At 42.4% G+C, this 13,986-nt stretch overlaps 1 protein-coding gene across 1 annotated transcript; it reads right to left on the bottom strand.

Moving 5' to 3' along the window:
* Positions 1-1,717: 1,717 nt before the first annotated feature.
* Positions 1,718-11,899, bottom strand: tkta (transketolase a; the record flags this gene model as incomplete). The annotated part of the gene is made up of 14 exons (XM_080775733.1): positions 1,718-2,027; positions 3,147-3,269; positions 3,911-4,004; positions 4,287-4,370; positions 4,507-4,637; positions 5,131-5,287; positions 6,598-6,762; positions 7,041-7,237; positions 7,376-7,494; positions 7,866-8,057; positions 9,077-9,174; positions 9,343-9,456; positions 9,687-9,804; positions 11,793-11,899. The coding sequence occupies 14 exons, from the start codon at positions 11,897-11,899 to the stop codon at positions 1,840-1,842; spliced, it is 1,887 nt and encodes a 628-aa protein (XP_080631859.1). The 3' UTR covers positions 1,718-1,839.
* Positions 11,900-13,986: the final 2,087 nt, after the last annotated feature.

Below are 13,986 nucleotides of genomic sequence, written 5' to 3'. Positions count from 1 at the left end.
ATGAGCACGCAAATAGCTTACCGGTACTTACTTACTTAATCCTCTTCGTCCCAGGTGGGACATAAGGCCTTAACGATCTTCCTCCTCCTCCATTGGGACCTGGGGACTCCCTGGGGACCCCCGGAGACCCCCACATGGTAACTCTGTCATTTCTCTACCGTTTCGGACGTGGGGCGGCTCGCCGGAACCAGGCCGGCACCCTGGCCGTGGTCCTGTGGGTCTGGAACTTCCGGGGACACCCCAGGGACCCCCACACAGAGTTGCACCACTCACTTCACACAGATGTGATCTTTTCTTGTCGAGGAGCAAAACGGAAATACTCTCTCTCTGTGGTAGGTAGCCTGGTAGGACTAGAAATACTCTCTCTCTGTGGTAGGTAGCCTGGTAGGACTAGGCAGCCCAGAATAACGTCACATATATAACACCATAGTAATTTCATAAATTCATGATAGACTGAGGTCAAGGTTGGTGAATTCCATAGGAGCTAAATACTTACTTACTTACTATATTATTGAAATGATTTCATTCATAATGTATTTATCTTTTTAAACAGGGAGGTTCTTTAAGAGGCCAAATGGTGGTAGAGTGAACATGTTTTCACCAAGCAGACCTGTGTTTGAAGGACATTTAGGATAATTATGCTTAATTCTAACTGCATTTTAGAGTAACAATGGAGACTGATATTTGAACATCACCAACGTCATTCACGTTCATGAACAAATCTTGGCATTTTTTTCATTTTCTAAAGAACTTACCTCAAACAGTTTGATTTGAGAAATAGGCTACATTTATAATTTATGGTAATGGCCGGATGCTGTAATGTATTAAGTTTATTTCATTTATTGAAATGAAAAATTGAAAAATTTCAAATAATTTATAATGCCCAACGCATACAGTACAATATAAAGATGAAAACAAGACCAATCACTCATGAACTATTAAACGCAAATGCAGAGGACTTTATTCAATGAAATTAAGGTACATTTTCAAATAACAAATAAAGTGTCTGTTTTGGGGTTTACTATCCAGATGTAACTGTACCAACATCTTCATGGCCACAATAAAGCACATTTTCATGAGCAATAGCAAGCTTTGTATCATTCCGTTATAACTGCATCCTTACTCAGTCTTGTCTATACCCATATGTTGTTATCCACACCAACTACTACTTGCAGATTATATTATGGAAAATGTTAGCACCTTCTGCTATTTCAATGCCATCCGGTAATTTACTAATGTGCATTGTGGTTTTACGAAGCATGGGTTAAACTTAAGTGGATGTCTGTGACTATGGCCTACCTAAACTGTTTTTTTTCCTCCATTATTACTTCTACTAACATGAAATCTATTTAAATCTATCACAGATTGTTGTCATGATAAACACACCTATTACTATATGCCCCACCCAGTAAGAACTACATCAGAATAATATAAAAGTATTAAAATAGATTGTCATAAGTTGCATTCGGTTGGACATATCAAAGAACATTTCAAAAACACATGAGTACATCACTTAATACTTTTGTTGAGTCAGGACATGTAAGAAACTATTGTAAGATGAGTGTCCAGTAAACTGCCAGCCATGTTTCTTGGCTCATCATAGCAGAACGTGATGTTGTGGCATTGCAGGGATTGGTGTTGCGGATATGGGTGTGTGTATCTTGTGACAGATGCATAAAAGAAAAAGATGTGGAACTTTACTTCAAAATGTACGGCACAAACTCACATTACTTTATTTAACACACAAAGGGATTCACAGAAGGGATTATGGAGTCAGGTGTCATGTCACCTTGAAAACATACTGCTTCTTTTTAACAGTTGGGTGAGGCAAGAGGAGGTCTACTTGGCATTGGCAGAGTTGCTGAGCATCTTGCGAACAGCCTGGGCAATGGCGTCACGATCAATGCCGTAGATCTTGAGCAGCTCGTGGGGTTTGCCACTGCGGGGAACATGAGACACAGCCAAGCGCTGCAGACTGAAGCCAGACTCATTGACTACAGCTGAGCACACTGCCTCCCCCAGGCCACCTGTGGAAAATCAATGTGTCATGTGTGAGAACTCAGTGGGTACTGTCTCTCTGTCTCAGAGAGAGCCATTCACCTCTCTGTATTTTCTTAAATAGAGAAAGCGAGACATAGGGAGGGGATGGTATGTAATTATATCCATCTACTCTAATGAGCCAGAGCCAGAGACTGCTGATCCATTAACTCAAAATGCAGAGGACAGCCCTATGTGCTGGAATCCCACTCTCAAGATCTAACCTTTCATTCCCATTCATGCATGTGGGTCTGTGATATTTAAGGTAAAATCAGTTAGATGCTCAACGTCTGGCTGATTACAAATGCCTCTCATATCTTTCGTCCAGTCCATGCCCACCCCCACTATGTTAATGTGCCCAGGCGCATGCCCACATTGGATTGTCATTTTAGAGTATTATGTAGGTCACAGAAAGCCCCTTGGGCACAGGCTCAGTCAAGGAAATCTGACAGCACTCTTCCTCTCTGGGCCTTCCTATCTCCCTCCTCAGCTAAAATCATGCACCACACACTCTCCGAAGGCTTAGGAGAAGCCAATGCACAGACCCAGAGATGTGATATGGCGGGATGTATTTCATTGGCTTAGGACCTAAGCCAATGAAATACATCCCGCCATATCACATCTCTGTTGCTGAGCCAATAGAAGTGGGCCATCGCAACACTCTCTAGACCAGTGGTTCCCAAACACTGGGTCAGGACCCATATGTGGGTCAAGGACCAATTTTTATGGGTCACGAGTAGCCCTTTATTTTTTCTTTCCCTAGATTAAATTAATGGTTTTCAAAAACTTTTTTAATTTAAGTAAAAATAAACATTTTTTTCAAAATAATTCCTTTTAAAAAGGGGGTAAAATCCATTCACTAGTCTGAGGAAAATACTTTTATTAAGTAGCGAAAATAGCAGATCTACAAGCTCACAACACATCGCATTGCAATGTGTTGTGAGTGACTACTTGTGGATCGGCTATATTTTCCACTGTGTTGAGCTAAAAGGTTTGGGAACCTAGACCAATAAGATGGCCTCAACTACATATAATATAGTATGTGTAGGCATAATGCAAAACAGGCTGTCAATCCTTCTAAAATATGAAGAGATTCCATGAAAATGCACCTTCATAGTAGTGATCTTCCACAGTAATGATACGCCCCCTGGTGGTGCGGGCATGGTCAATAATGGTTTTGGCATCCAGTGGTTTGACTGTGAATGGGTCAATGACCCTCATGAAGATCCTCTCTGGAAGAAAAAATAAAACAATCATATAGGGCAGGCTATTGTTAAAGAAAAAGAGAAGTTTAACTAAAGCCAATATCACAAAGAAATAAAGCTTTGAGACATTCTTTTCCTCTTCTTTTTTACAATTAACAATAATTAATTCCACAGTGTAGAATGAATAGATTGTCACAGTGTTCACTGAAACCTGATTGGAGCAAACTATGTAAGAAATTTGACTGAAAAGCTTGTGCTGAAGAGGGGTGCAGTTGCTCAGGATTAGATCAGCATGTTAAAAATACATTTTAATTAAATAAGTTTAGATATGTAAAACAAAAACAAAATGAACACTCAGAACTACACTCAGTGTAGCGCTGTTTAGCATTTTCTGCCATAGATCATCATTCTCTCTTTAGTCTTATTATCCTCAGACTTTCCTGTTTAACTCTGAGGAAGACACAATTAAGAAATGTCAGCAAATAAGTCGGCTAGTCGAGTGCTCCAGTGTTTTATTTGGGTAGTCTCTTCTGAAGTGCCCATGTATTATTCTCTCTGAGTCAACGTGTCCCTGTTGAGCAGTGAGCACAGATGAGCCCTTCTACCTTCAACTGGCTGAAGTGTGTTGGACTTCTCTTTGTACCTATACTGTAATACTCAGACTTTACCTTTTTTGAGCTGCTCAGCTGCAGCCAGAGCCTCGTGCAAGGTGACCCCAGCTGCCACCACAGTCACCTGGTCTTCCTTACTCTGGCAAACGACCTGGTGAGAAGGAAAGTAAATACTGGCAGTCATGCAGGAGGAAACATCACCCCAGAATTCACATTATATAGAAAAAAAAGATTTTCAACCTGGCATCTCTATTTTGGGGCTTGTCATTGTTAAAGGTGAAATATTAGTTAAAATAACAAAAATTGTTGATCTACAAGCTCGCAACCCTACAAGCTCACAACGCACCCTGATGTTATCATCAGGGTGCGTTGTGAGCTTGTAGATCAGTTTTTGTCACTTGGCAGCCACTAAGTATAAAACATGTTGTTCTACCTTGGCCTGCCCAACATGGAAGTCCTCATTGCTGTTGTAGATGATGGCATTCTCTGGGCGGCTAGTTCTGATGTAGCAAACACCCTTCATACACAAAAGGATAACAAAAGGTTATAAAGATTTGTACAGTATATTTCATAGTTATTTCATAAGAGATAATGTAATAAATACGTTTTCGGGAAGCCACTTTCCCGAAGACGTTTTATATAGGTTTAAGTACCTTTGTATTTGCAGCTATCTCCACAGCCTTCTCAGTAGACACACCATCACTGGGATAGAAAATGGTTGCCGTAGGAATGGCCCTGAACATGGCCAGGTCCTCGAGTCCCATCTGAGAGGGACCGTCCTCTCCTGGAAATACATGAGAAACTCAAATTGTATTCACATCACCACTCCACGAATAGTATATACTGGCTAGGTCAACTCACAGCTACAGTATGAATGCAGGTGTCCAGACATAGTGTCATGCAGTGTACCTGCACTAACAGAGGGACACCTGGTTCCCTGGTGACAGCTTCCAGGACAGACAGGAAAGGTGAAAGAGGGGAAGGCTGAGAACTAGGAGCACGCCAGAAGAGGGTGAGGGGTGAGGGGTATAAGGGAAATACAACATTAGAGGAAGGGAGAGAAAGGACACATAAACAATCTCTCTCTCACTCACACACACACACACACACACACACACACACACACACACACACACACACACACACACACACACACACACACATACACAACACACGTACACACAGAGAACATTCATTTTTGGGTGTGAGGTGGTGAACATTGGTGTGAGGGTTCAGAACATGGGAGGGATTGAAGTGTGTTGTCAGGGTTTACTAACCAATGGACAGGCCACAGTGGGAGCCACATAGGATGATGTTGCTCTCTGAAATGGCAGCCATGCGGAGCTGGTCATATGCGCGGGTGAAGAAGGAGGCCAGAGTGCTGGCAAACACAACATTCCTCTCACGGGCAGCGCAGCCCATGGCAACACTGACCTATAGGAAGAACGGAAGATTATTATTACTAGTTCTTACCCGTTCTGAATATATGAACAGCAAATGATGTTCACCAGATGGGGCAGTAGAGAGTACTCTCTACCATCTGGCGCAGTTAATATAAGGAAGTGTAGGCTACAGACAGACAGAATGACTGACTGACTGACAGACCGACATTTTTCGGTGCATTAATAGAAATGAAATGAAAATCTCCTGCATCTATGTCATATAAAGGGATGGATGCTGATCAAGTTTAGTAGAGAGTCATGTCTCAGTGAGGAGATCCTCTATCAAAGCTCAGGCGCTTTACTGTCACATATGAGTGGAATCTTTGGCATGCCTCCTCGGATCATTTCCTCTTTCCTGTCTTGAAAGCCCTCCCGATCCCTGAGCTCATCTCCTGAATGTGTCTAAAACTCTAAATATTATCAAAATTGTCAAAGGAAAAAACTATAACCGTTAATCGCTTGAAAAAACTGACCATAGCTAAATGTGGAAGCTACAGCTTTATCATAATACAAAAAATTATAATATTAAATATTGTAAATATTACATTTGTTAATTTGATCATTATACTTCAATTATCTATATAATATATTCCATTCAATAACAAAAAATATGAATGCACACTTTGATTGTATAGGTTCATGCTTCACTTTCACAGACAATTTCATTGAACCCTGTCTAATTTTGACAATTTGAATGTTACAGCTTTGCACATGAAACATTGTGAGAACTGTCGTGCATGCAGCCAGATGGCCCCACCCTTTCTGCACTGATTAATATTTCACCTCAGAAACTGTCTGTCATAACGGCTTCACATCACACATGCGCCTGACCTAGATTAAATGGCGCTGCTACATTAAATCCAGAAGGGCCCGATCGTCTCTCCCAAAAATGTTAATCTACTAGGGTCAAATAAACAGAAACGAGATGGAGGCTAGCCAGCCATAGGCAGCAGCTGCCTTGCACACACCATAGAGCGGTGTGTTGTAAATGGGTCACTCACATCATGGCTGGAACACCCAATGAATTATTTAATCATCCAGCCTTAGACACACAGACATGAGACATGTGGGTGGATTCGGCCAATCGGAGGCAGGAGAGGGTACTTCACTCAGCGAATCAGCAGTGGATGTGAAGAGAGAGGAGCTTTATTTGGAAAATCCAATTCTGAACATTGGATGTGTGATTCAGAGAGCTTGATGGAGACTAAACATGAACCTTATAATAGCGAATCACATTTGAACAAATATTATTTAGGGAAAATAGGGTGAATGTGTTTGGGTAAAGGAGAGGTCATACTGTACCATGTTTTGCTGAGCAATGTGACACTCGACAAAACGATTAGGGTGCTCGTTCTTGAATATTTCAGAGTAGGTGAAATTGTTGGTATCTCCATCGAGGGCGATGACCCGTTCATTGTAACGGCCCAACTTGGCCAGAGCCATCCCATATGCCTTACGAGTGGAAATCTATAGAGAGAAACCAATCAATCAGTCATAAATAACTTGGGCTTGTAGATCTGCTATTTTCAAATGGCCGAAGTGGTTAATGTATGGTTTGTAATAATAATCAAAATCTACAAGGTAACTCAAGTTTTCAAAAAATTGTGTTGTAAAAGTACAATATTTGCCTCTGAGAAGTAGTGGAGTAGAAGTAAAAGTACAGAAAATATTAGAGAAGAAATACTTAAGTACAGTAGTACATGTACTTAGTTACTCTACACACCACTGGTCATTGTGGGATATACCTTCTCTCCAGGCTTATAGCTTGGAGCGCTGGGCATCCTGATATTCCTCAAGCTAACGGGTGGTGCGTCCTCCATGGGAACAGCAGGGTACAAGCGCTTGCTGCTGTTCACGATGCGACTCTGCAGGTCCTTGATAACCACCTCTGCCATGTCCTTGGGCAGAGGCTTGGCGTGCCAGCCCAGCTTGTCCTCTGCAGCTTTGAAACCACACAAACACCACCTCAATATATAAAGTCTCACACTGCACAGTGCAGAATTAAGCCAGAAGGGAGAAGAGGCTGGGACGTATGGGGAGTTGGGAAGGTTCTGACAGCTTCCCTGTGATGTTACAGTACCTGGAATGCCCTTGCCCTTTATAGTTTTAGCGAGGATGGCGGTGGGCTGGTGGCGTGGCTGGCTCAGGGCCTTGCAGAGCTCCTCCACACTGTGACCGTCCACAATGATGGCATGCCAGCTGCACACACACACACACCAGAGGTGTTATTGAGGCGCATAACGATCACATTGTATGTGGCAGACTCATGTTGAGCATGCAAAAGACACGCACACGCACGCACGCACGCACGCACGCACGCACGCACGCACACACACACACACACACACACACACACACACACACACACACACACACACACACACACACACACACACACACACGACACACACACACACACACACACACACACACACGACACACACACACACACACACACACACACACACACACACACACACACACACACACACACACACACACACACACACACATCACACACACACATACGCACATCACCCTCTGAAACGCCTCTTCTATTAATTATTTACCCAAAAGCTTCGCAGCGTTTCTGGTATTTCTCCAGGTGGTGCTGCAGTGGTGCTGGGTCAGTCTGGCCCAGGCGGTTGATGTCCATGATGGCCACCAGGTTGTCCAGCTGGTAATGGGAGGCGAAGGACATGGCCTCCCACACAGCACCTTCTGACAGCTCACCATCACCCATCAGGCAGTAGACCGAATAACTGAGGTGAAAACAAACAAGAAAAAAGACTGCATCAAATGTGCAATTGTGCATGCGCGCATGTGTGTGTGTGTGTGTGTGTGTGTGTGTGCGTGTGTTGGGGTGTTAGCGAGAAGTGTCATGTCGATGTCGCAAGCTAATGCTCCCTGACACTTTTCCAGTCAAATTGGTCCACTTTCGCTAATCTGACAGAATGGATTGGTAGCCAGTTGGGTGTGGCTGACTGCTTTGATTATTGACCCTCACTTCTTTGTCTACATACACATCACATGTGTTTTATGTATATATAATCTGAGTATTTTAACCTAGATTAACCACTTTCAACCTGGCATCTCTATTGTGGGCATGTATGCAATCTTTCAATAAATGTGAAAATAGTGAAAATAGCAGCTCTACAAGCATTGCCATGCAACATAATTGTACAACAAAGAATAAAATAGGCCTTATTGGTTAATTCACTATCACTTTTCGTCTGTGAAATAGCTAACATGCGTCAATGTTTCCTTAACCTGCCGGTACAAAGGAAACACGCATTTAATGTGTGGAGAAATGCGATAGTACAAAGAACAAATGAAAACCTGGTTTAATTCATTCATACATCATGACACAGTGATGCGACATGTTAGCTCAACATCAGTTCCTGTTTGCAAGCGACACCGTCGTACTAAATTAGGCTTTATGACTGCTGGGGATGTGATTATTAGAGCAGAAGAATCGGCAGAGCTGAACATGCAGCCACACTGCACACCCAGAAATATTCTCACTGTACAAAAAAAAAACCTTCCCCACCCAAATACATGCAAAATTAGATAAAAGAAAATGCTTAAAAGCCTCCAACTATTAAATACATCGCTGAATAGGCCTACTACATTTTGAAAATAGGTCATTGTGTGTGTGTGTGTGTGTGTGTGTGTGTGTGTGTGTGTGTGTGTGTGTGTGTGTGTGTGTGTGTGTGTGTGTGTGTGCGTGCGTGCGTGCGTGCGTGCGTGCGTGCGTGCGTGCGTGCGTGTGAACTCTAACCTGGCCTTGTCAAAGTACTTCCCAGTGTAAGCCATTCCGCAAGCTACACCGAGCCCCTGTCCCAAAGAGCCAGTGGCCACATCCACAAATTGCTGCTTCTGAAACACACACACACACACACAAACACACACACACACACACATACACACATTGATTATTACCAAAATGAGGCTGTTTTCATACAATGCAGAGTCCTGTCCTGGGGTGTGAGGGCATATAGCAGTTGACATGAGGACACTCACAGGGACACTCATAGGGACACTCACAGGCGTGGGGTGGCCCTCCAGGGTGGAGTCAGCCTGGCATAGACTGAGCAGCTCACTCTCCTTCAGGTAGCCTGTCTCTGCCCACATGGAGTACATGGCAGGGGCGGCATGACCCTGGGGACGGATACACACGACCGTGACGTCACAGTCTGCAGACAACGCTGATAGACACTCATATACACACACGCACACACACTGAGCGTTCATTTTAACCACGCTGAAGCATACAATAAAAAACATGCACGCTCACGCGCGCACACACACACACACACACACACACACACACACACACACACACACACACACACACACACACACACACGCCATATGAAAACATTTTAAACCTTAGACAGGATGAAACGGTCATTGTTGAAGTTCCTGGGATCTTCAGGGCGAAACTTCATGGAGTGAAAGTAGAGAACAGACATGATCTCAGCCACACTGCAGCATGATGTTGGGTGCCTGCAGGAAAGAAGCTTCTGTTAATAAAATGTCTAACATGAATGTACACAAACACACACATACATGCGCACACACGCGTCCGTAGATTAAGGTCTTAATCTACGGACATAATGACGACCAGCAAATCACTTTGTGTTATAACTAAATAAATGGAAATTCAGGATAAAAACAGCAAATCATGGATAACTTTTATTTATTTTCTACCCTTTGCAAGTAGTCTCGCGTTACCAGACTGTTGCCTCCGCAATTCCCAAATGCTTCCATCATACAGTCTGGAGCAACGGAAGAGCTGTCATGAGTAAAATATAAAGCGGAAGTAGAGCCTCCTCCCCATTTCCGTTTTGTCTTTACAGTCGTGCACATTTATCCTAATATAAATATAAATCATCTAAGCATATATAGCTTGCTGCTAAGCAGAAAAGGAAATAAAAAAAGGTGTAGTTCCAGACTATATAGCATTCGGAGATTGTGGAATAGTTGTCTGGTTACGCGAGAGTCGAGACTACTCTGCAAGCAACCAACTGGTGTGAGATATGCAGTGAGAATACTCTGAGAAGAATCACCTTCACATACTGTGGAGGTGGTTGGCAAAATATTTGTTTTCCAATTATCACATACCATTCAACTTTAATTGATGTGCCTCCCATAAAGTCAGATTTCAGGTGTCATATAGAACCATCCAGAGAGGGCACCACTTAGCATCGATTTGTAACAAACAAAGTCAGTATTAAAATTAGTCTCGTATAACCAGACTCTTCACAGTTCCGCCTTACTCCACTTATGGAATAGAGACTTATTATACTGCAGGCTCTGGCCTATACTTAGTAAGTAGGCCTCTTTGATCAGTGATCAAAGACACTGATGAACCATATGAATCAAACCATATATCAAATTATCTCTAATGGTTACGATTAGATTTGCAAAAAAGAAATGAGAAAAGAATACCCCAAATAAATGTACAGCCAAACCCCTATGCAGAACATGGTTCCTCCTAGTTCCTATTCCTATTCATAATTCTGACCAAAAACATTTCTAAAACTTATTCCACAAAAGATTCTATCAGATGCATATACAGTACAATATGCATGATAGTATTGTTCCCACTGACCCACTGAGTGGTGCTGCGTGCAGTCTGCATATCTACACGTGCAACACGCATCTACCAAACAATGAGACAATGAGGTCATTGCATTTCAATTCCGAATCAGATCTTGATATTAATATATTAAAAATATATATTCTTGAAACGGCAGAAACAAATACAATGGAAATCCAAAACAAAGGAATAATATATGATATTCTCAACAATGAATCTGAACACACTTCACAAATCCTCTGAAAATATTTTCTTTTTATTATTCATATATTTAGATCTGTCTAAAATCAGTCCATTGGGGGTTGTGATTTGTGAAAGTAATTACAATTATTTACATTATGCATAATATTATAATAGCTTAAATCATTTTAATATTACTAATTTACTATAACTTTACAGTACTGATTACACAACATGGATAGACAATATTTTATGTCTATAAATTCAATACATGAAATGGTCTCATCTTAGTAAAGAACTCATGATCATTTTATTCCCGCTAGAGCATGAGAACAAAGGCGGTACATGCTGTTCCCTTTCACTAGCATGCGTATCTTTGTGTGTGTGTGTGTGTGTGTGTGTGTGTGTGTGTGTGTGTGTGTGTGTGTGTGTGTGTGTGTGAGAGAGAGAGAGAGAGAGAGAGAGATTGAGAGAGAATATGTATATTAGAAATATGCAGTAAATTCCTGTGTTAATTACTCCATTTGCAACACTGACATTGTATAAATGTACAGTCTCAGTAATTATAACTTATAAAATAAATGTTACATTTATACATTATCAGAGTGAAATTAAAACTGAGGAGAGTAAGACTTTGTGCATTGGATGTGTTGAGTCAACTTGGCCATACATGTGCACCACCATGTGTGTCAGTAGTGGAGAGTAGACTCACCCACTGCCTGCAGCCGTGGTCGCCTTGATGGAGTTGATCCGGAGGCGGCTGGCGATGTTCCTCAGTGCCTGCACCGTCTGCTGGTCTGGTTTGTGATAGTCCTCCATGAAGCCAAAATTTCAAGCACCACAGCCCCAGAAAAAGTGGGTGAAAACAACTAGAACAACGGTATGTTGTGTGTGAATGTGTGTGTATACGAGTCTGTGCTTGTGTGTGTGTGTGTGTGTGTGTGTGTGTGTGTGTGTGCGTGTGTGTGTATGTGTGAGTGGGTATGTGTGTGTGCGTGAGTGAGTGAGTGAGTGCGTGAGAGTTAAAGGGCTGGCAGAGATGCACCCGGCTGGTGTGTGTGTGAGTGGCAGAGAGAGGGATGCAAAGGAGAACAAGCAGGTTTTATCCTTTCGTGCGTGCAGATACTGTACGTACATACGCACACAGCGACACACACACACACAAAACACACATAAAGGAGGGGGAGCCGAGCGCCGGTGACGTGGGATGGGTGTTACTGTATGAAGAGGGTAGGGATGGGGGCTCACAGCAGGAGGGGTGTGGTTGGGGGCAGATGGATGAATGGGAGGAGGGAGGGAGTACATTTGACGCATCAGACCACAATTGTTTGTGCGGCCTCACTGTCCAAACTCATAACTCAGACCTGATGGGATCTCTTTGTTCCCGCCCCTCACACACACACACACACACACACACACACACACACACACACACACACACACACACACACACACACACACACACACACACACACTATCTTTGGCCAGGGCATCATGTTGTTGTCAATGGGACGTGAAGTGAAGAAAGAAATGTGGGTCTGCAAGTGAGTCAATTTGAGCTAATAAAGTAGCAGGTGCATCGTTTGCACCTTACCCTGCCGACTCTTTAAATTAAAGTTTAAAGGTATAGTTTTTGTGCAATGTGAATAATGATGTACTGTACGGCTTGTTCAAATCATGTGTATAGATTATAAAGATATTGAATTTCGTACAAAATAGCAAATTTTACATCGGGGTGCCTACATTTCCTTAGTGCCCACTGGTAGTCTCATGATATGTGAGGCTGAGCTCTAAACAGTGTTAGGTAGTCACTTAAAATAATAAAAGATAATACAATATCCTGTAATTTCAGATATATACTATTTCTTGTATTGTATTCCAATGCATAGTAATAAGAATTATGGGTGCAAATTACAGTGAAATTCATTCCACGATTTTACCGTAATATATTTGGACCAAGATGTTCGTGTCGTGGATACAGGGTTTAGCATGGATGAAAATACAGCCCATATCTGACATGTGGCTGATTTAAAGTAGAAGGTATGCCTGCCATCTAGCGGGACAACTTTGGAAGTACATGTGACCTGTTTCAACTGCATCAGTATCTGAAAGTACATGGAAGATGTTAGGGACAAAATTGTTAGAAATGTAGCACATTTTACCATCTGCCCAATGGATTTTCTTTTGTAGTTGAATCTCTTCAAATTATGTAGAAACAGATAATCTGGAAGAGACTAAATATAGGCTAATACTGTACAAAAATCAGAGTGGTGAGAAAAGATTCACAAATGTGTCATTAATAGTAATATTACTGATACTAAATGTAATAGAAAAACAAAGCCCAGGCGATGGCCGTCTGGGCACCCGACTGGTAATCCAGTCGCAGTGTGCTGCGGGTTCGACTCCCGAGCCCGACACGGCCTTTACTGCATGTCTTCCCCCATCTCTCTCCTGTTTCCTGTCAGCCTACTGTCTGTCCCTTCAAAACAAAAAAAAACAATAAAAGGCGTAAACCGCAAAAAAAAGAAGAAAAAAATAAAAACAAAACATGTGTGTACTACAAAACGTTAGTGCACTTAGAGAACTTAGAACTGGCTTTGTTCGGGAGAGGGAAGCCGGGTAGGGAGGGTGAAAATTATCATTGAACGTGGAATGAGGAAGAAGGCTCTACAACACATCCTGCTGGTGGGGTCTCCTCACTGCCAGGTGACAGAGTACAGCATCTTGCAATGGGTCTGGTGTCTGGTCCATGAGATTTGATACACCACCAAGATACCCATGTACCTGTCTAAATACTTCCTCAATGTTAACGAAGTCCACAGGAGTGCAACAAACCATGTACAACCCAGATTTGGCACAAACAAAGGACTAAATTATTTTCGCTCCTATGCCACCAAAATGTGGAA

This window comes from Protomyctophum bolini, assembly GCF_963924005.1.
Source record: "Protomyctophum bolini genome assembly, chromosome: 2".
NCBI lineage: Eukaryota > Metazoa > Chordata > Actinopteri > Myctophiformes > Myctophidae > Protomyctophum > Protomyctophum bolini.
Note: the sequence above shows the minus strand (reverse complement) of the source record. Positions and strands in the feature narration are given on the sequence as shown.